The sequence below is a fragment of the Oncorhynchus keta genome, chromosome 5 (genome assembly GCF_023373465.1).
Source record: "Oncorhynchus keta strain PuntledgeMale-10-30-2019 chromosome 5, Oket_V2, whole genome shotgun sequence".
In the NCBI taxonomy this organism is placed as follows: domain Eukaryota; kingdom Metazoa; phylum Chordata; class Actinopteri; order Salmoniformes; family Salmonidae; genus Oncorhynchus; species Oncorhynchus keta.
Genome location: NC_068425.1, coordinates 9,726,417 through 9,748,627, shown reverse-complemented (window position 1 = coordinate 9,748,627; position 22,211 = coordinate 9,726,417). Strand labels below are relative to the sequence as shown.

At 44.5% G+C, this 22,211-nt stretch overlaps 2 protein-coding genes across 15 annotated transcripts in view; both read left to right on the top strand.

Moving 5' to 3' along the window:
* The first annotated feature begins 51 nt into the window (after positions 1-51).
* cdk21 (cyclin-dependent kinase 21) lies at positions 52-4,054 on the top strand. 2 transcript variants are annotated; one of them, XM_035771056.2, is made up of 7 exons: positions 52-216; positions 705-888; positions 1,073-1,205; positions 1,402-1,569; positions 1,757-1,917; positions 2,029-2,161; positions 2,276-4,054. In XM_035771056.2, exons 2-7 carry the CDS (start codon positions 827-829, stop codon positions 2,351-2,353), a joined length of 735 nt encoding a protein of 244 aa, XP_035626949.1. In that variant the 5' UTR covers positions 52-216; positions 705-826; the 3' UTR covers positions 2,354-4,054. The 2 variants fall into 2 exon arrangements, with proteins under 2 accessions (XP_035626949.1, XP_035626948.1); XM_035771055.2 differs by having other exon boundaries at positions 55-216; positions 628-888.
* Positions 4,055-4,180: 126 nt separating this feature from the next.
* Positions 4,181-22,211, top strand: part of LOC118384474 (supervillin-like) — a 46,930-nt gene continuing 28,899 nt past the window's right edge. For 7 of the 13 annotated variants that reach the window (XM_052518677.1, XM_052518676.1, XM_052518675.1 and 4 more), the window contains exons 1-6: positions 4,181-5,386; positions 15,098-15,790; positions 16,450-16,614; positions 16,830-17,003; positions 17,665-17,699; positions 21,307-21,368. In XM_052518677.1, the coding sequence (XP_052374637.1) occupies positions 15,456-15,790; positions 16,450-16,614; positions 16,830-17,003; positions 17,665-17,699; positions 21,307-21,368 (771 nt within the window). In that variant the 5' untranslated portion in view covers positions 4,181-5,386; positions 15,098-15,455. The other 6 variants (XM_052518668.1, XM_052518671.1, XM_052518670.1 and 3 more) reach the window with 6 other exon arrangements.

Below are 22,211 nucleotides of genomic sequence, written 5' to 3'. Positions count from 1 at the left end.
ACGGTGGTGTGTGTGTGTATATATTAATAAGAAAACGCTCATAATGTGTAAGACATGATGGCACGCGCACAGAGGTCTTCTGCAAGATGTCTATCGGTTGGTGGTGAGAGATCTGATTAGTTGAGGAGAATTAGGGGCCGTACCAGAATGTGGTCCCATCATTTATAAGCATCATGAAAATGTATATCATATCTCTGCAGTTTATGGTGTGAGAAGGTAAGTTAATCACAATGAATTAAATATTAGCTAGCTAAGTGTAGCTAACCACACATTGCACAAAGCATCTTTAAGATTCCATTTTGATTAGCTAGCAAGTGGTTCCTAAGTGGTTGCTAGGTGGAGCTGGAGGAAGATTGCTGGTTACTTAACTGCTGGCTAGCTAGCGAACGTTAACTATGTCGTGGCAATGCATAACATCGTTGTTTCGTGTAAAGCGTACTAAACTGTTCAATAATGAACTTCTCTCTTGCATAAGTAGTTACTTTAGCTCGGTCAATAAGTATCGGGAACTTATTCACCTCCCAGGCCTCTGGCTAACGTTACCAGTAAAAGGCCTAGGCTTGTGGAAGCAGTGTATTACTTGACCGCGTGTTTACATGCATTTACGCATGGTCTATTCCATCCTAGTTGCAACCAACTACGAAATCGACCGGTCATGGAGGTCAATGGGTGCGATGAACATCAGAATTATGAAATACTTGCAGAGATAGGCGAAGGCGCATATGGCAAGGTGTACAAGGCCAGAGAGGTCCGCGATCAACAGCGACTCGTAGCGGTGAAGAAGTTGAACATACCCGGACACACGGAGAGTGGGATTCCTGCTTTCATGATCCGAGAGGTGGCGCTCTTGCGTAAGATCGGGTATTTCAACCATCCCAACATTGTAAAGTAAGTACATTTTTCTGGAATGTAATTATATCTGAAAATGTTTGCATAGCCTATGAATTAAACATAATTATCTTTAGGATTAAAATTAGTTTGGTGTTTTATAATTGTATACCATGGTGTCATGCCATTTCATTAGCAGAAATGGTTCACAATGATTGACCTTAATTGCTGATCTTACTGAAAGGTTGTTGGACGTATCTGCTGGTCTGAAGAACAGGAGTTTGGACCTGACGCTGGTGTTTGAGTACATCGACCAAGACCTGTCTACCTTCCTCACCACGGTCCCCAGCACTGGACTGAGTCTTGACAAAATTAAAGTGTGAATTCTCCCCCTTATATACCCGCAGCTGAATAAAATCTCAATGATTCCAAAGCACGCCATTAAGAATTAGTATAACATTTTACTGTACTCTCTTTTGAACTTTTCATAACAAATGTCCTATCTTTTCAGAATAAGCCACAGTCAGAGAAAGTGTTTGAGCAATGCTGTCATGCTGCTTCCTGTCTGTACAGGATGTGATGGTGCAGCTGCTGCAGGGGCTGGACTTCCTGCACACCAACATGCTGGTGCACCGCGACCTGAAGCCAGAGAATGTACTGGTTAGTAGCCGTGGAGAGGTGAAGATCGCTGACTTTGGGCTGGCACGCATCTACACCTATCACATCGCCCTTACACCCTGTGTAAGTCTACAGAGTAGAACATCCTCCTTTCAATGCACAATCTGTTCAATTGTCACAGTGCCATTGTCCCCAAGCCTAGCTAAGGTAAAGGAGCTATACTTAAAAGTAAAAAGTATCTTTCTCTCTATGTCCTATCCAACGTCTCACACCCTCTCCCTTCCTTTCCCTCCTTCCTCTCTCTCTTCAGGTGGTGACACTGTGGTACAGGGCCCCCGAGGTGCTGCTCCACTCTGGTTACATGTCCTCCGTGGACATGTGGAGCGCTGGCTGCATTTTTGCCGAACTGTTCCTTTTGAGACCGTTGTTCCGTGGATACACTGAGGCTCAGCAGCTCCAGAAAATCTTTGAGTGAGTTCTTTCTTCTACCGTGCCCAACTTCTGATTTGAATAATGTGTGTTGTGTGTTTTACCAGTGCCTTGTGTTGGGTGTGTGCCTGTGCTCTTCCCCATGTCCCACAGGGTGATTGGCTTGCCCAGCGAGGAGGACTGGCCCAGGGAGAGCCCCATCTCATACTCCCGTAGCTGGTGCCCCAGGGACCCCTGCACCCAGCTCTTATCCAACCTGGGCCAGGAGGAGAACAACCTACTCCTTGTATGTACAATATACACATTTTGAGTCATGTTTCTGTTACAAGGCATTTTCCAAGTAAATGAATCATTGAATTCTATTGTACTTCTAAAGCACACACTTGCTCTCTGCCTGCAGCAATGTCTAGAGTTCAGCCCGACCAATCGCATCTCAGCTTCCAGAGCCCTCTCCCACCCTTTCCTGGTGTGCGCCTGAGGACTCATAACCTGGCAGGATGTGGAGAGGAAGGAGGAGAGCTGGGACAGAGGTTAATTTCCCTTGGAATCCTTTCACCGAGCCTATAGAACACTGAGGGTTCTCGTGCCGTAAGATCCAATGTACCTATATCGAAATGTAGAATTTTGGGGAATGGAAATAAAAGTGATTTTTTTTTAGAAGGTAAATCTGCAGGTTAAGCAATAAAGTGGGCACCATGCCACTGTTTTGGTAAAAGGTTGAGAGATTGGGGTGGAGAAATTGAACTAATCTCAAATTCATAGACAGAGCTGAGGATGCAAAGACTGACCATCCATGATATCAAAATTATAGATTTAACTGTGTTTAAAGCTATACGGTGTTTGTTTATAATTGCATGATGTACAGACAATGAAGTTAAACAGGCTTATTTGTTGGACTCCGATGGGGTGCGACAGTTGCACTAAGCTAATTAGGTATTTATAAGTTATATTCTTTAACAATCAATGGGTATAGATCATCAATTTAAAAGTGAAAACATTTATGTAGCGTCGGCCCTTTAAAGGTAATTTGTTCAACATGAATATCCAAATCTTGACTGGTTTTATCTGAAATGCGTTTCTGAAGACGAGTTTCGTATTATGAAAAAACACATTCATATCAAGCGATGTTGAAACTGCAGTTCATATGGCATGAAAACCCAAAGTGGAAGGAAAAGGAAAGTTGACAGTAATTGAAATTACAATAAATATATTGCTTTACTACAACAAATTAGTTTATAGCTAGAATCCTTAATTGCTACATCCATTTTTTTAAACTTATAAATTAATAATACATACCCATTCATTCTTGAAGAATATAACTTATAAATGCCTCATGAGCTTAGTTCAACTGTTGTACCCCATCAGAAACCAAAATATAAGCTTGTTTGTGAATGATGTAAACAAACACTGTATAACCTCAAAACATGTTTAAACTGATACTTTTTCATATTATAGATGGTCAGTCCTTGCATCCATAGCGCTGTCTTTGAATTTGAGAGTGGTTACATGTCCCCAGGCCCATCCCTCAGCTTTTAACCAAATCAGAGGTGGGGTGGCCACTTTTTTATTGTTTCAACAAAAACAAAAAAAAATACATTGTTGCTTGATTTGTTTTCCACTATGTATTTGACACCAGGAAGTAAGAATGCAGTAACAAGAGCTGCTAGAACATTTTGCAGGAGAACAAAATGTTAATAATTCAGAATGTGTATGCTTTATTTTATTACTGAGGCATATTGTTGTTACAAGTGATATTATTCATCTGAAGTTGCTGCAAGTGGATGACCCTGCTGTATGAGCATATAAGTGAATGCATGATTTTTTGTATTATTGTTCCAACTGCACCTTTGGTTCTTAATGGCCCTTTTTTAAATGTCATATATATTCTCTGTTTAGATACTTGGAAAGGTCATACTTGTGCATCTGTTTTATTGGCCATAACATCCACTTTTTTTCAGTTTTGAGGTGCAATTTTAATGTTAGGGGCATTTTTTTTCAGGACAGAGAACATTCTGTGATCTTGTTTTATTTGATCAAATGTAAATTCATTTGATTATTAGTACTTTCGAAGGTGTTACTGTCTTCATTTCATTCATTCAATTGAGCGGCACCTGTTATTGGACTTGGTTTGATTTCACCCACATCTTACAAGTATTTTAATGAAGATATTTTCACAATATCATGTTACCAAATGTCTTTTGACTATTTTGTACAAGAAACATGGCTGTTGTCACACAGCCACAGTGTATTTACCCTTTCCTTTCATGACCGTTGACCTTCGTATGGCCACACAGGGTCAAGTGCAATGATGTTTATAATGTTTATATTCTTATTGTTCTAGGCCTGAAGTGGTCCAAGCTAGAGTATGAATCAAACTTCAGACTTCCTCTGGCATACTGCACTTAAGGGAGAGGTTATTCTAAGTAGTTATCTGTGACTTGGTGTTATTTTAGAAGTTGTATCTTTGGCCTCTTCAAATGTGGGACTGCCAGTGCTGCATCCTGCCCTCTCCCTTGTTGCCTAATTTGTACACGGGCCTCTGTCCCAGCTCTCTGATCTGACCCCCCTTTTCAATATATTCTGGGCCTTGTACTCTGTTAATTTAAAGGCAGAGTCAACTATATGACGTGGATGCACAAAGTAAACAGCATAGTGGGTCAATTTCCGCAACAACGAAGAGCATTGGAGCACAATGCTAAACTTCACTGTTTTGGTCCCGTGGCTTCCACGTTGTAAGCGTGTGATGCGAACCTTTGCGCAAGCGCAGTTACTGTTTTTATTTAACTAGGTAAGTCAGTGAAGAACACATTCTTATTTTCAATGACGGGCCTGTTCAGGGGCAGAACGACAGATGTGTGTACCTTGTCAGCTCGGGGATTTGCAACCTTTCGGTTACTCGTCCAACGCTCTAACCACTAGGCTACCCTGCCGCCCTAGTTAGACTGTTTGAGAGCGAAGTCTTGCATCTCACTCATTGCAATATTTTCGTTACTGCTTGTGCAACATTTCGCTACCTTTAAGTGAAATGGCAAAGTGCCTGTTTGGGCACTGGAGTCAGTATTTTATACTGAGAGGTGGTAGGGTACTTCTCAAATGAGTTTGCCTTACAGTATTTTCTGTTATCTTTCAAACGGGTCATTTTTGGATGTCAAGTTATCTTTATTCAAGCGTATCTTGATCCATGAAATGGCCAGACTTGACATTGTAGATGTAGCCTATGCTGTTGCAAAGAAAATGAACACATCCAATCATAGCTTAAACGATAGAGAAGACCATGCTCTAATGACAGTTTGCTGACATTGTACTGGTTCTGTCAGTTGCTGTCTATAGCTCTCCCAGCCTTGTCCCCTGCATGTGGCAGCGCCCGGGCAAGGGGAGGGGGTTATATTTTTAACCGGGACAGTCTGCGCTCGCCGTAAATGGGCTTTCACGCTCTGTTGCTGCGGCGCACAAATGCCCAGTCCCTGCTGTTGTTAGTGGCCATAGCCGGTCCCCTACGATTCGAGTACATGTAAGTACCCTAGCAAAATTCCTTTATGTAGGCTTCTAAAACAAAACATGTTGAAAGCCAACGTACAATGGGAATTGTTTAGCTTTTCGTTCATTGTAAATGACACCGTGAGTTTTAGTGCGCTTTGGCACAACTAGATTACAACAGTTGATTTGACTCAAATAAACGGACACATTTAAGGACATAGTTCATTTAAATGATTTGCATTTAAATACGAATTTGATCTATTAATCGTAATCGTACACAGTTAGAAAAACCTCTTCAGTGCGCACGAGTGGCAAGGAAAATAGACCCTCGAATTGTGTCCATTACGCGTCAGTTACTGACAAGTAATTGTGTCCCGATTGGAAGGTCTTCCCCCAGGTTTTTTTTTCGTTGGCATTTGGTATCAAATAGTGATTATACTCTGTTAACAGATCTGTAATATCAAACTGCGGAGAGACTTGGTCGGCCTAATGTCATTCATTATCTTTCCAAACATTTGACTTGAGACTCGTTTGCATAGGAAAATTGCTCTAATTCGTGCCATGACTCATGTCTTGTTTTGTCGTTTTTTTGTTCTTCGTTTGCGTTCTTACATACTATACTGTGAGATCCTATTTTGGATAAATATTTGGTGGTAATGACGTTTGTTGCCATGGTGTTTTCTTAAAGTAGTGAGCTACTGACTGTGTTGTGGCTGAAAGTTAGTGGATTGGCATGTCATCTAGGACTGAACTATATGTACAGAAAGGAACAGTGATGTCATCACTGATACTCACATTGTAATTCATGTGATTTAGGCTAGATCTTTTGGATGCCATCTGGCATTGGTGGAGTAAAATGTTCCCAATAGTTCACACTTGGATGTCACACAGTAGACAACTGTTAATGTGTCATATCATTCCAGGGGCTGAGGGGTGGGTTACAGTATGAAGGGTGGAGGAGGAGGAGGAGAGCTACAGCTGCTCAAGAGGCATTATGTTCTGTAGTGTAGACAAGTCCTAGAAGCTGCAGTTGTTATCATTTCTAAACTCAATTAGTGTCTTTGTATAGGCTCTGCAGAAGTCTGCCCCAGTGATAGAAGCATTCTAAGCTATTTAAACCCAGAGCATTTTATTTTAAATACAAGGTTCTGGTTAAATCTATCCCCAATTTACCTGCATCACATGTCCATTGTGTCCAGTGATTATCCAGAACATGGGTACAGAGAGAGGTAACACCCCTTATGCCTTCCGCATGCTAGCCGAACCGAACGTGTGCTCGCATACTCCCTTAGACATTCACTTGAAAAGCTAGAAAAAAGTGGCAATAGTACTGTTTGTCCATCTTGAGACGCCATAGCCAGTATACACTTCCTCAAAATAGAAGTAATTTAAGATAACTCAAATCTGTCATTAATTTTGACATTTTCTGCCGAGGAGATCTTTTTACACCCAACTAAGATGTTTGGTGCAGTATTTCTCAAGTGAAAAAAATGTTGCATGAAAACGATTAGTCTCTCATTGAATGACAATAAACACTTCATTAAAGAATCCATACTGTTCACCAATCACCGTAGAAGGGGCGTAGACTTCGCCTTTAGAATGGGAAGAGTGGATGGGAAGCCACTGCTCATTTGCCCTTAAATTACACTGCTGCCCAGTGAGGGGCTACAGATCTAATCCTGTGTAATTCCTCTCTTTAATCTGGCCTTCGCAGTCTGTTCCATTCCTGAACCTGATGACATCATCTGATGTAACTCCTTTAACTTCAATGGGGGAAGATGTGAGTTCAGAGACCCCATGTTTGGGAAAAATCCATTGCATTTGTACTGAAAGTTCTAAGGTTTTGTAAGGGTTCTCGTCCTCTTCTGAGAGGAGCGTGGGAAGTGTCCATAATGTTTTTTTTAATAAAGACAATAGAACACTGGAACAAAACAACAAACGATGACGTGAATATACAAAACCGAAAACAGTACCGTGTGGACCAAACACCCACGACCCAAAAGTGAAACCCAGGCTACCTAATTATGATTCTCAATCAGGGATAACAATTGACAGCTGCCTCTGATTGAGAACCATACTAGGCCGAACTCAAAAACCAACATAGAAAAACAAATACAGACTGCCCACCCAGAAAAACAAACACAGACTGCCCACCCAGAAAAACAAACACAGACTGCCCACCCAGAAAAACAAACACAGACTGCCCACCCAACTCACACCCTAACCATACTAAAACAAAGATATAATAACAGAACTAAGGTCGGAACGTGACAGGTTTAGTATGGACATTATCTATGAATAATCCTTTAATAATTATAGATTGCTGTGTGGGCATTTTGAGTTCTGTTAAACAAAAAAACATATGCTAATAGGATAAGGGGCAGTTGTGATTTTAGCATGTAAATCTTGGTGGGGCAAAATCTTTAAAATGTGTGATGCATGCCAGCAAAGCCAATACACAACACTAAACAATACATTAATTGCACTATAATGGTGACAAACGGTACCCACAAACTGTTAGGGCCTACATAAAGCTGTCCCAACAGCAGTCCCAACACCTTAGCACTGATACACCTGGCTATCAGTTGAGCCTTGTCTGGCAGCGAGACAGTTCATTCAGCCTCATTAAAAAAAACATAGCTGATATGGCTAAATTGCTTGAAAAAATATAGTTTCTACTAACAATTGAGATGTACAAACTATGGCATAAGGGGCCTAGTTAAATAAAGGTTAAAAAAAACACAGCCAATCTACTGAATAGTAGGCTAATGATTGTTTTGTAATGCTTGCAGTTAGCCACTGATTCCTTCCAAACCACTCATTGTCGATTTTGAGATATCCAACTTGTCGTGTAATGTTTATGCCCAATGGCCAATGAGCATCGATACGTTTTATCTATAATTTCTGTTCATATTGGGGCAGAACGAAGGCTAGTGGTTAGAGCATTGGGCCAGTAACTGAAAGGTTGCTAGATCGAATCCCTGAGCTGACAAGGTAAAAATCTGTCATTCTGCCCCTGAACAAGGCAGTTAACCCACTGTTCCTAGGCCATCATTGTAAATAAGAATTTGTTCTTAACTGACTTGCCTGGTTAAATACAATTTTAAAATATGACAAGGATTAAAAAGGATTTGCCAGTAGATTGTTGACTTGATTCATGATGATGACTGCTAGCTAAGACTTTTTTCTGTAGCCAATAACCTTGAGCTTTCTTCAATGGGCACTTCTAATCTAACTCTATGGCAGCACCCAAGGGGCTTGAATTTTCGAGGTCTACCCTTAGACTTGGCGGTGACGTAGTGTCCCCATGAGTGACAAAACACTGAGCCAATCCCAACACAATACACTGTATTTTTCTGCTGGCTTGCCCCACCACCACCACCACAGAAAGCACTGAACTAGGCTGAAACGCCTGCATTTTGGAGCTGCCTGACTCAAGAAAACAGAAAAGACACCATGTTTGTATGCAGCTTTATTAACTCAATGATATATATATATATATTAGATTGTTTTCAAACTGATATGTGACAAAATAACATGCAAAACAGGCAAGCCTCCATTTTTATTTTTGGGGCTCTGCCCCACCTGCCCTGAATGACAGGTAAGGGGATACCTAGCCAGTTGCACAACTGAATGCATTCAACCGAAATATGTCTTCGCAATTTCACCCAACCCTTCTGAATCAGAGAGGTAATATGTCCTGCATCACAGAAAGTTGGTGGCAACCTAATTGGGGAGGACGGGCTTGTTGTAATGGCTGGAGCTGTACAGGTGGAATGGTATCAAACACATGGCTTCTACGTGTTTGATGCCATTCCATTTGCTCCTTTCCAGCCATTATTATGTGCCGTCCTCCATTCAGGAGCTGCCACTGTCCTGCACTGCATGACCAAAAGTATGTGGACACCTGCTCATCGACCATCTCATTCCAAAATCATGGGCATTAATATGGAGTTGGTCCCCCCCTATGCTGCTATGATAGCCTTGTCTCTTATGGGAAGCCTTTCCACTAAATGTTGAAAGATTGCTGCAGGAACTTGCTTCCATTCAGCCACGAGAGCATTAGGGATGTCGGGCACTGATGTTGGGCGATTAGGCCTGGCTCGCAGTCGGCGTTCAATTCATCCCAAAGATGTTCGATGGGGTTGAGGTCAGGGCTCTGTGCAGGCCAGTCAAGTTCTTCTGCACGGATCTCGACAAACCATTTCTGTATGGACCCCGCTTTGTGCAAGGGACATTGTCATGCTGAAACAGAAAAGGGCCTTCCCCAAACTGTTGCCACAAAGTTGGAAGCACAGAATCATCTAGAATGTCATTGTATGCTGTAGCGTTAAAATTTCCCTTCACTGGAACTAATGGGCCTAGTCCGAACCATGGAAAAACAGCCGCAGACCATTATTCCTCATCCACCAAACTTTACAGTTGGTACTATGCATTCATGCACAGAACACAGAACAGTGCAAACTGGCTCTAACATGAATAGAAAGAGGAGTAGGAGGCCACGTTGCACAACTGAGCAAGAGGACAAGTACATTAGAGTGTTTAGTTTGAGAAGCAGATGCCTCACAAGTTTTCAACTGGCAGCTTCATTAAATAGTACCCGCAAAACACCAGTCTCAATGTCAACAGTGAAGAGGCGACTCCGGGATGCTGGCCTTCTCGGCAGAGTTGCAAAGAAAAAGCCATATTTCAGACTGGCCAATAAAAAGAAAAGATTAAGATGTGCAAAATAACACCGACACTGGACAGAGGAACTCTGCCTAGAAGGCCAGCATGTTCTGTGAAGGGAGTAGTACACAGCGTTGTACGAGATCTTCAGTTTCTTGGCAATTTCTTGCATGGATTAGCCTTCATTTCTCAGAACAAGAATAGACTGACAAGTGTCAGAAGAAAGGTCTTTGTTTCTGGCCATTTTGAGCCTGTAATCGAACCCACAAATGCTGATGCTCCAGATACTCAACTAGTCTCAAGAAGGCCAGTTGTATTGCTTCTTTAATCAGAACAACATAATTGCAAAAGGGTTTTCTAATGATTAATTAGCCTGTACGCCTATGTAGATATTCCACACAAAAATCGCCAGTTTCCAGCTACGATAGTCATTTACAACATTAACAATATCTACACTGTATTTCTGATCAATTTGATGTTATTTTAATGGACAAACATTTTTGCTTTTCTTTCAAAAACAAGGACATTTCTAAGTGACCCAAATCTTTTGAACGGTAGTGTACTTTTGCATATATAGTGTACATTAAAGCTGTTCGTTCAATGCCCTGTGTGTCCTCAGGGTCAGCGTGGGACTGGGGTGAAAGAGGGACATAAAAGATGGTGTCCGTGACTACTTCACCTCAGCTCTGTTTACAATGACATGCGGGGAGATATGATACTCACCTTCCGTTTTACCTCATTAAAACCTCTCTGTGAACTTACTTTTGCAAGCTGATTCAACTCTATCTTGGCAAATAGTGAAAACAGTATCATTGCTCTGTGTATTCCTAGCGAGTACTAACTTGTCTGTTCTTCCGGGTGCTTTAGAACAAGCTTGTTTATTAGTGTTACTGGATTAGAGACTGATGATCCACGCTGAGCTCCAATGGCAACCAATCTCTCTCACCCAATCCAGCCCTGCCTAGCCCGTGACATGACCTCTGCACCAGTCTGCCAAAAAGATGGGCACTCTGTCTCCGTCTTCATTGTCTTACTCTCAGTCAATTACATGGTATTGGGACGTTTCTCATCTTGCCCTCTGTTACTCTTGGGAAGGTAGGGCTATACCAACCAAGCTGTCTCTATTCTTGTGGTAGTCAATTTTGTGGTTGTGTTGAACTTGACCTCACATACACAAACATACACACGTGAGCACACACACATACACAGACTTAGCACACAAACACAGCTGCCCTTCTGATCTTGATGTCCCGTAGGGATCACTGCGTCTGACAGCTCAGCTTTCGGTGCGTGGCCTTTTGCTGTCGTCTGCGACACGTCAGATTTGGAGATCCACCTGGCTCTATGTTAGTCGCTTGCTCACACTGTCTGAGAGCTGTAGTCAAAGTCAGGGGTGTATCCAAATCAATGTAAGTCAATCATGTCTTCTGTATATAAGCTTGCAATCTGGAAGACACTCTGTCTCACACCATTCCCAATACTCCCAGAGCAAGCGATGTATCTATAGTGTAACTGATGTCTGTGTTTATCTGTATATGGTGAAACCATGACTGTTACAGACCACCACAGAGTACACGGTGCCCTTTAGGCCTGCAGTAGCTCTACTGTACTAAGTCCTATGAGTCCCATAGCTCTCTCTGCTCATTGTTCCATAGGCCCCATTGTGTGTCAGCGGTGGTGGGAAAGGGACAGGAATGCTGACGCTAACATTTAGCCATTTCAGAACACCACTCACACACCAATTTTTGGCAGCCTAGCAAATGGCTCAAGTCCCTACTGATTGAGAATACAAATGTGGTGATGTCATTATTTATAGACAGTTGAAGTCGGAAGTTTACATACACCTTAGCCAAATACATTTAAACTCAGTTTTTTACAATTCCTGACATTTAATCCTATAAAAATTCCCTGTCTTAGGTCAGTTAGGATCACCACATTATTTTAAGAATGTGAAATGTCCGAATAATAGTAGAGAGAATTATTTATTTCAGATTTTATTTCTTTCATCACATTCCAAGTGGGTCAGAAGTTTACATACACTCAATTAGTATTTGGTAGCATTGCCTTTAATTAAATTGTTTAACTTGGGTCAAATGTTTCGGGTAGCCTTCGACAAGCGTCCCACAATAAGTTGGGTGAATTTTGGCCCATTCCTCCTGACAGAGCTGGTGTAACTGAGTCAGGTTCGTAGGCCTCCTCACTTGCACGCGCCTTTTCAGTTCGGCCCACAAATGTTCTATAGGATTGAGGTCAGGGCTTTGTGAAGGCCACTCCAATTCCTTGACTTTGTTGTCCTTAAGCCATTTTGCCACAACTTTGGAAGTATGCTTGGGTCATTGTCCATTTTGAAGAGCCATTTGCGACCAAGCTTTAACTTCCTGACTGATGTCTTGAGATGTTGCTTCAATATATCCACATAATTTTCCTACCTCATGATGCCATCTATTTTGTGAAGTGCACAAGTCCCTCCTGCAGCAAAGCACCCCCACAACATGATGCTGCCACCCCATGCTTCACGGTTGGGATGGTGTTCTTCGGCTTGCAAGCCTCCCCCTTTTTCCTCCAAACATAACGATGGTCATTATGGCCAAACAGTTCTATTTTTGTTTCATCAGACCAGAGGACATTTCTCCAAAAAGTACGATCTTTGTCCTCATGTGCAGGTAAACCGTAGTCTGGATTTTTAATGGCGGTTTTGGTGCAGTGGCTTCTTCCTTGCTGAGCAGCCTTTCAGGTTATGTCAATATCGGACGCGTTTTACTGTGGATATAGATACTTTTGTACCTGTTTCCTCCAGCATCTTCACAAGGTCCTTTGCTGTTTTTCTGGGATTGATTTGCACTTTTCGCTCCAATGTACATTCATCTCTAGGAGACAGAACGTGTCTCCTTCCTGAAATCAAATCAAATCAAATGTTATTTGTCACATACACATGGTTAGCAGATGTTAATGCGAGTGTAGCGAAATGCTTGTGCTTCTAGTTCCGACAATGCAGTGATAACCAACAAGTAATCTAACTAACAATTCCAAAACTACTGTCTTATACACAGTGTAAGGGGATAAAGAATATGTACATAAGGATATATGAATGAGTGATGGTACAGAGCAGCATACAGTAGATGGTATCGAGTACAGTATATACATATGAGATGAGTATGTAGACAAAGTAAACAAAGTGGCATAGTTAAAGTGGCTAGTGATACATGTATTACATAAGGATGCAGTCGATGATGTAGAGTACAGTATATACGTATGCATATGAGATGAATAATGTAGGTTAAGTAACATTATATAAGGTAGCATTGTTTAAAGTGGCTAGTGATATATTTACATCATTTCCCATCAATTCCCATTATTAAAGTGGCTGGAGTTGGGTCAGTGTCAATGACAGTGTGTTGGCAGCAGCCACTCAATGTTAGTGGTGGCTGTTTAACAGTCTGGTGGCCTTGAGATAGAAGCTGTTTTTCAGTCTCTCGGTCCCAGCTTTGATGCACCTGTACTGACCTCGCCTTCTGGATGATAGCGGGGTGAACAGACAGTGGTTCGGGTGGTTGATGTCCTTGATGATCTTTATGGCCTTCCTGTAACATCGGGTGGTGTAGGTGTCCTGGAGGGCAGGTAGTTTGCCCCCGGTGATGCGTTGTGCAGACATCACTACCCTCTGGAGAGCCTTACGGTTGAGGGCGGAGCAGTTGCCGTACCAGGCGGTGATACAGCCCGCCAGGATGCTCTCGATTGTGCAGCGGCATGACAGCTGCGTTGTCCCATGGTGTTTATACTTGTGTACTATTGTTTGTACAGATGAACGTGGTCTTAGCGGATTTCTTTTGATTTTCCCATGACGTCAAGCAAAGAGGCACTGAGTTTGAAGGTAGGCCTTGAAATACATCCACAGGTACACTTCCAATTGACTCAAATTATGTCAATTAGCCTATCAGAAGCTTCTAAAGCCATTACATAATTTTCTGGAATTTTCCAAGCTGTTTAAAGGCTCAGTCAACTTTGTGTATGTAAACTTCTGACCGACTGGAATTGTGATACAGTGAATTATAAGTGAAATAATCTGTCGGGTAGATTACTCGTGTCGTGCTCAAAGTAGATGTCCTATCCGACTTGCCATAACTATAGTTTGTTAACAAGTCATTTTATGGAGTTGTTGAAAAACAAGCTTTAAAGACTCCAACCTAATGTAAACTTCTGACTTCAACTGTATGTTTTGTGGTTCAGGTCCTTGTTTGTGTTCAAACTGCCAGGCAACCTAGTAACCAGGATGGAGGTTTTGCATGTATTTGCTTGTTGAGAGAGACATTAGACTGTCAGATGAGTGATTATGGACATTCCTGCTCAGGGATATTTCGAGGGACATACATTCCCAATGACATGTTTAGTACCATGTTATTGGTAGAGGATCAGAATGCTGTAGCCTACCTGAACCATGATTGGGTTTGAACAACCAGCAAACTATACCTCTTTGAAATATTGTTTACTTTGTAAATGCAATATTTTGTTTTGTTGGTGAACTTAGTGCTTGCCGGACAGCGTCTCCAACTATTCAGCTCGCTAACATAGGATGGCACTAACTAACGTTGAAAGCAAGAGGGACTGATCTTGTCCAACCTGCAGACAGTCAGCCATGTACTGTAGGACTGAAGTGGAGCTGACTGGCTGGCTGGCAGTATAGGGTTTCAGTGCAAGGGGAGATTTCTGCTTTGCAGAGCAGCCTACAACAGGTCAACTTACAGGGCTTCAGCAGGAAAGACGAGAGAAGGGAGACGGGCGACAGGGGCGTGGGAAGGAAAAGAGGGGGCAGCTATAATGTAGCTGGTTGCCTACAGATGGCAACCATGGCAACCTTTTTTTTGTGTTGTCATCATAGCGACATGTTATTTGGTTTAATAGTGCACTTGTAGGCTGGTCCTCTGTTTATGTCGCGGTGGTTGACTTAACGAAGAACATGCGGATGTGAAACAAACGGTGAATGAGTTATTCAACTGGTAGAGAATGAATGCGTGGCTAACTGATGGAGAAAGTGGGATGGCGCAGTTATCTGATGTTTCTATTGCACCCTCTGTCTCAGCAGTGCGATGAGCTCAAAGGAAGGATTCATCTGTCTGACAGCCTGCTGACTGGAAGAAGACGTTCCCAATGCCAACGACGGAGGTGCTGATTGGTTCCACATGCCAACTTTGGACTTTTTGATTGGTGAAGCACATTAGGATATCTGACTGGTGCCTGCTGTTGTTTGGAGCACACACTAACTTACTGGAGGAGGAATTGATTTTTGAACATCCATTTATCCTTTGGTGTCTGATAGCTGAGAAGTGACGTAGGGAGGGAGTCTCTTGAGGTTTGAGTCATCAATGCTCAGGCCATTGTTAAAGGAGACCTACTGAGACCTTCTGACTAACGGACAGACAGGGAGTGAAATAGGCAGCATGGACACTATCGAGAACCCCGACTTGGAGCCCAGATCGGAGCGGATCGCCCGCTACAAGGCCGAGAGGAGGCGGGAGCTGCAAGAACGCTATGGCAACATGGAGGAGCTCCCATCCAAGTGGGTGAGGAGGGATGGGGCTCTCATGAACTCAGACAGTGCACCTCCCTCCACAGACAGGACCCTCTCTGGGGGGTTGAATGGCAGAGCGGGGGGGCCGGACGGTGGCTGGAGGGGCCTCCACTTGGAGAGCAACACCCCTCTGGAGTCAGAACCTCTGAGATTCTCCAACGGCTTTGAGGCAGACACCGCTGCAGACCCAACATACCTCCAAAGGTGAGTCCCTTCCATGTGTAGCCATTAGCCAATCAGTAGTGACGATCCGTCTCAACCGCATCAGGAAGACAAGTAAACAAAGAGTGATGCAGCAGACAGGTGGCAGACACTGACAATTTTCTTTGTTTCGGTCTTTGATGTCACCCCACATGCTGACTCAGACCACTGAACCTAGTTATGCTGAACGAATGCAGGTAATGCCTGCTGGCCAGTGAATTTCTGTGTTATACAGTATCAGGCCATGTTTCTTTTCCCGGTTCCCTAACAACAGATTGATGAATAGAAACAACCATATTATGTGTAACCACCTCTTAAAACAACCCCCTTCCAGTCGCCAAGCTCCTTTTCCAGTGAAAACTCTATCCTGCGACCTTTCTGCCTCGTAAAACAGTTGTCAGGGTTCACCTGTGCTCTATGGCCTTTGTTGCTAATTCATATGGAGCGAGCTAAACCTGACTTCCAGCGTCATGCAGTACTAGTACAGCAGAGATCCCGTTGATTCCTCCATGTGTGTTTTATACCCTCCTGACCTGGGCTCCCTTTCCTTTAAGAGGTACAATACTTTGTCAGGGGTGCTCTTTAGGAATGGGTGTAGTTGTGGTAGTTTGCCACTTTCCGTACGCCACCTCTCTCCCACCTCCCTCCTCCCCCGCCTCCAGGAAGTGTTCTTCTGACTCTGCCGGCGTGTTGAGTGGGGTGGAGCCCCTAGCTCCCCCAGGCACCCCTGGACCCGACGCGGCCCAGCTGCAAACGCGGGTGTCGGTGGGCCAGTTGAGGTGTGCCCTGCTGCAGCAGACTGGGACTGGAACACAGCCTGAGAAAGTGTAGGGTCTCCTGCATGAAACGGCCTATGTGTGTGTGTGTGTTGTTATTCTGAATATGTGTGGGCGTCAGTCTTCTATTTCTTTCTGTTTGCATGCGTCTGCGGTGTGTGTCAGTGGGAGTTGTCCCACTGCTTCCAGTTGGAGTTTTTTTTCTCATCTCTCTCTCCCCTTCTCTCCCGATGCTCACCCTGTTCCTCTGTGGTTGGGGATAGTAGTCCTGACAGTGGCCGTGCGGCCTCTTCCCTTGACCTGGCTGCAAAGCCGGGCTCGGAGGGGGGACGGCGGCGCACCCGTCGCTATGTCCCTGGGTTGTCAGGCGGGGGCAGCAAAACCAACGAGCGCTTCAGGACACAGCCGATCACAGCCTGTGAGGTGCAGGAGAGCGGCGGGTAGGGACTGTGTGCTGAGGCCAGCCATATCAACCATGTAGTATCAGAGCATGCAGGTCAAGCCAGGGGCTCTGCCCTAGTTTGGTTACTCTTCAGGTGGAGAGGTTTGCAGTGTTTTGTGCCATTGCCGTGGTTCTTTTCTTTGCTGATGGTTTTGATAGGGTGTGTGATAATGGTTTGCGTGCATATAAATGCTTCCCAGATATTTGCTGTCCTCTCATATCGGAGCATCGCTTTTGGTGGTCCTCGTGGTTATTTATTGAAATAGTTTGGTCTTGGTACACTGGCAAGAGGCATGATTTGCATGTATGTTTGCATCTGTTCATTGCGCTTAATAGCAACCGTGACATGAACAGTGTTGCTTTGTTGAGCAGATATGACCCTGTGTGTGAGATACAGTAACCCGCACAGACATCAGAGAGAGAGTGAAAAGAGAGAATTATACCAGGCAGGAATGAGCATGGTCAAACTCCTCTCATCTTTTGTCTTGACCTCGTGTTGATTCTCTCTCTCTCTTTCTCTCTCTTTCTCTCTCTCTCTCTCTCTCTCTTGCTCTCTCTCTCTGTGTGTCTTTCTCTCGCTCTCTCTCTCGCTGTCTCTCTTTCTCTCTCTCTCTCTCTCTTTCTCTCTCTCTCTTTCTCTCTCTCTGTCTGTCCCACAGGCTGCTGGAAGCAGAGGAAGAGGAGAACGCTAAAGGTACCAAACCCCGCCCACCTGGCTCTCACATGGCCTGTTTTATTTTGCCACACACAAACGGTTGATCCATTGCCTATTGTACAGCCTCTGTGTTAACTGAGTGGGGCGAGAGACGAGAGAGCGAAACAGAGAGGGACAGAGAGAGGGGGGGTCACAGGCATAGTGCTGTGTGGCTTGCCAGTGTTAATGTTTAACACTGTGACAAAGAAGAGCACGTGCTCTCTCTCGCTCTCCTTCTCTCTCTCTCTCTACTCTCTCTACTCTCTCTATATCACAGAAATGCCGACATAGGCGATAGGAGGTGGCAAAGCTCTCTGATCAGCACTTGTCTCTACAAGTAGTGTGTGATAAAATGGCTCAGCCAGCTACTGTAATAGGCGTTTGTCATCACACAGTAGCTGAAAGAGCGAGAGAGAAAGACAGAGAGAGAGAGAGAAAGAAAAGGGGGGAGGACAACATCGGGTCAGAAGGAATAACTGTTTTTTTTTCTATTTTCACTCATAAACAGCCGTTAATATTAACACCCAAACCTACAGTGGGGCAAAAAAGTATTTAGTCAGCCACCAATTGTGCAAGTTCTCCCACTTAAAAAGATGAGAGAGGCCTGTCATTTTCGTCATAGGTACACTTCAACTATGACAGACAAAATGAGAAAAAAAATCCAGAAAATCACATTGTAGGATTTTTAATGAATTTATTTGCAAATTATGGTATTAATTATAATTATAATTACTTTTTTGCCCCACTGTATATCAAATCAAATGTATTTATATAGCCCTTCGTACATCAGCTGATATCTCAAAGTGCTGTACAGAAACCCAGCCTAAAACCCCAAACAGCAAGCAATGCAGGTGTAGAAGCACGGTGGCTAGGAAAAACTCCCTAGAAAGGCCAAAACCTAGGAAGAAACCTAGAGAGGAACCAGGCTATGTGGGGTGGCCAGTCCTCTTCTGGCTGTGCCGGGTGGAGATTACGACAGAACATGGCCAAGATGTTCAAATGTTCATAAATGACCAGCATGGTCCAATAATAACACGGCAGAACAGTTGAAACTGGAGCAGCAGCACGGCCAGGTGGACTGGGGACAGCAAGGAGTCATCATGTCAGGTAGTCCTGGGGCACGGTCCTAGGGCTCAGGTCCTCCGAGAGAGAGAAAGAAAGAAGGAGAGAATTAGAGAGAGCATATGTGGGGTGGCCCGTCCTCTTCTGGCTGTGCCGGGTGGAGATTATAACAGAACATGGCCAAGATGTTCAAATGTTCATAAATGACCAGCATGGTCGAATAATAGTAAGGCAGAACAGTTGAAACTGGAGCAGCAGCATGGCCAGGTGGACTGGGGACAGCAAGGAGTCATCATGTCAGGTAGTCCTGGGGCATGGTTCTAGGGCTCAGGTCAGTTGAAACTGGAGCAGCAGCATGGCCAGGTGGACTGGGGACAGCAAGGAGTCATCATGTCAGGTAGTCCTGGGGCATGGTTCTAGGGCTCAGGTCAGTTGAAACTGGAGCAGCAGCATGGCCAGGTGGACTGGGGACAGCAAGGAGTCATCATGTCAGGTAGTCCTGGGGCATGGTCCTAGGGCTCAGGTCCTCCGAGAGAGAGAAAGAAAGAAGGAGAGAATTAGAGAACGCACACTTAGATTCACACAGGACACCGAATTAGGACAGGAGGGGTACTCCAGATATAACAAACTGACCCTAGCCCCCCGACACAAACTACTGCAGCATAAATACTGGAGGCTGAGACAGGAGGGGACAGGAGACACTGTATATCAACAGCTCAGTTGGTAGAGCATGGCGCTTGTAACGCCAGGGTAGTGGGTTCGATCCCCGGGACCACCCATACGTAGAATGTATGCACACATGACTGTAAGTCGCTTTGGATAAAAGCGTCTGCTAAATGGCATATATTATATTATTATTATTAATAGCTACTGTATAACAGTGCATTTAACAGTTATCCTGATGAATATAGTCTGACCTCTACTTACACTCAACCCCACTTTGTAGCTGCCTTTACAGAACATCTATAATAAACAGAACATCAAATAAATCAAGTGATTTTATTTTTAAACACTCCACCAGACCCAGATGGGCACAGGGTGACGGTAGAATGTTGAAGTTCCTCGGTGGCGATGGATTTATGAGCCATAAAAGCATGCCTGAGCACCACACCGCCACTATAAAAAATAGTCCCCGCTTGTACGCAGTAGCTGTCCAAGTTCTCTCTCATGCATTCATTTGACTGTCCACCTAAAATACATGATTAAATGGCCATTGAGAGCAGTGTTAGAAACAACAGAGACAGTTGACACTCACTCGATCGGTGTTGCTGTCCAACTACCTGGTCAAAAGGATGAACTGTGTGGTCATTAAGTTCAGGCCAGGTGAGAGGAGAAGCAGGCAGCTAGCGGTGCCAGCTGAGAGATAGTGGTGGTGGTGCCATGTGACAGTCTAGTGAGTGCCAGGTGCAGAGGAGAAGCAGGCAGCTAGCGGTGCCAGCTGAGAGATAGTGGTGGTGGTGCCATGTGACAGTCTAGTGAGTGCCAGGTGAGAGGAGAAGTAGGCAGCTAGCGGTGCCAGCTGAGAGATAGTGGTGGTGGTGCCATGTGACAGTCTAGTGAGTGCCAGGTGAGAGGAGAAGCAGGCAGCTAGCGGTGCCAGCTGAGAGATAGTGGTGGTGGTGCCATGTGACAGTCTAGTGAGTGCCAGGTGCAGAGGAGAAGCAGGCAGCTAGCGGTGCCAGCTGAGAGATAGTGGTGGTGGTGCCATGTGACAGTCTAGTGAGTGCCAGATGCAGAGGAGAAGTAGGCAACTAGCGGTGCCAGCTGAGAGATATGGTGGTGGTGCCATGTGACAGTCTAGTGAGTGCCAGATGCAGAGGAGAAGTAGGCAGCTAGCGGTGCCAGCTGAGAGATAGTGGTGGTGGTGCCATGTGACAGTCTAGTGAGTGCCAGATGCAGAGGAGAAGTAGGCAACTAGCGGTGCCAGCTGAGAGATATGGTGGTGGTGCCATGTGACAGTCTAGTGAGTGCCAGATGCAGAGGAGAAGTAGGCAGCTAGCGGTGCCAGCTGAGAGATAGTGGTGGTGGTGCCATGTGACAGTCTAGTGAGTGCCAGGTGAGAGGAGAAGCAGGCAGCTAGCGGTGCCAGCTGGGAGATAGTGGTGGCGGTGACATGTGACAGTCTACTGAGTGCCAGGTGCAGAGCGATGGCCTCACATGAAGGGATCAGTCACAGAGATCTGTCCATCTCATTGTGTTGCAGTGGACTGGCGGCTTGACTAACAGGTAGCCTCTCTGGACTGTATCTCTCCCCAGGCTACTATGAGCAGGTTAACTGTGTTTTTCTGTATGACAGGGACTGCTATATATTCACAAGGTGTGTGGGGGTGCTGTTACATTTTTTTTGTTTGCCTATTTTTATTTAGAGGGTTCGGCTTAATGTGTTTGACAGGCTCAGTGATGCCAAAAGGATATCCCTGCTGATGACACAGACAGGCTGACAGGGATTTAGTGTGTCTTTGAGTGTGTATGCACTTACCTCTAATGTATTTACCTCTCTTTGCCTGACTTGATGTATATATTTAATGTCATGTACCCCCCCCAGCTGATGTGAAGACAGACGACAGAGCCAAGATGAGTGTGGCGGCCAAGATGTCTCTGTTTAAAGTAAGCACGTCCATCTAGCTCAACCTTGGCTGTGAAACAGGACCCCCTCCCAGGACCCCCTTCCTGTTCCCTTGTACCATGCTGTCCGTCTCCATGCCTGATCACAAAAGGTCATCACCATGGAGACCAGGTCTCACAACAGCACATCAACAGACACGACAGAGCCCATGTTGAGAGGAGAGAGAGAGTTGTTTATTATCTACATCACTTGCTTTGTCAATGTTAACATATGTTTCCCATGCCAATAAAGCACCTTGAATTGAATTGAAAGAGAGAGAGAGAGGCTGCTCACCTTACAGTCACGGAGCAACACATGATGAGCCAGCAGGCTGAGCTGAGCATGCAGAACTGAATACACTGAACGAATGTTGAGGAATATGAATGGCCAAACAGGTGCTGCTCTCTGATCCAGACAGGGCCTTGCATATTAGTACTGTACTAATATATCAGTACATGGTGCCTGAATAAGACCAGGTATGCAGACAGAGTATAGTATAGGACATATAGGAAGCCAGACCACAGAGTGCATGCAGATGGACCCTTCTGCTCTTAGTTTACTCCCATTGGTTAATGTTTTATTGTTTAAGTAGCCTTTGGCAGTCTGTTTTGTTAATAAGACAGACTGCCCCCCCAATATTTCACTTCCTGGTGGGTTTTAGTCACGTAGCATCTGTCAAAACCTAGGTGAAAAGTAGCCAGGGACTATCAAGCCATGAACAGCCATTAACAGGTGGTTATAATTAGCCCACAGCTTGCTCCTGTCAAGCTGGCTGGTGGAGGAGGGAGGCAGGGCCAGGAGGGAGGGGGCTGAGGGGAGGGCCAGGGGGGTAACTGTACACTACT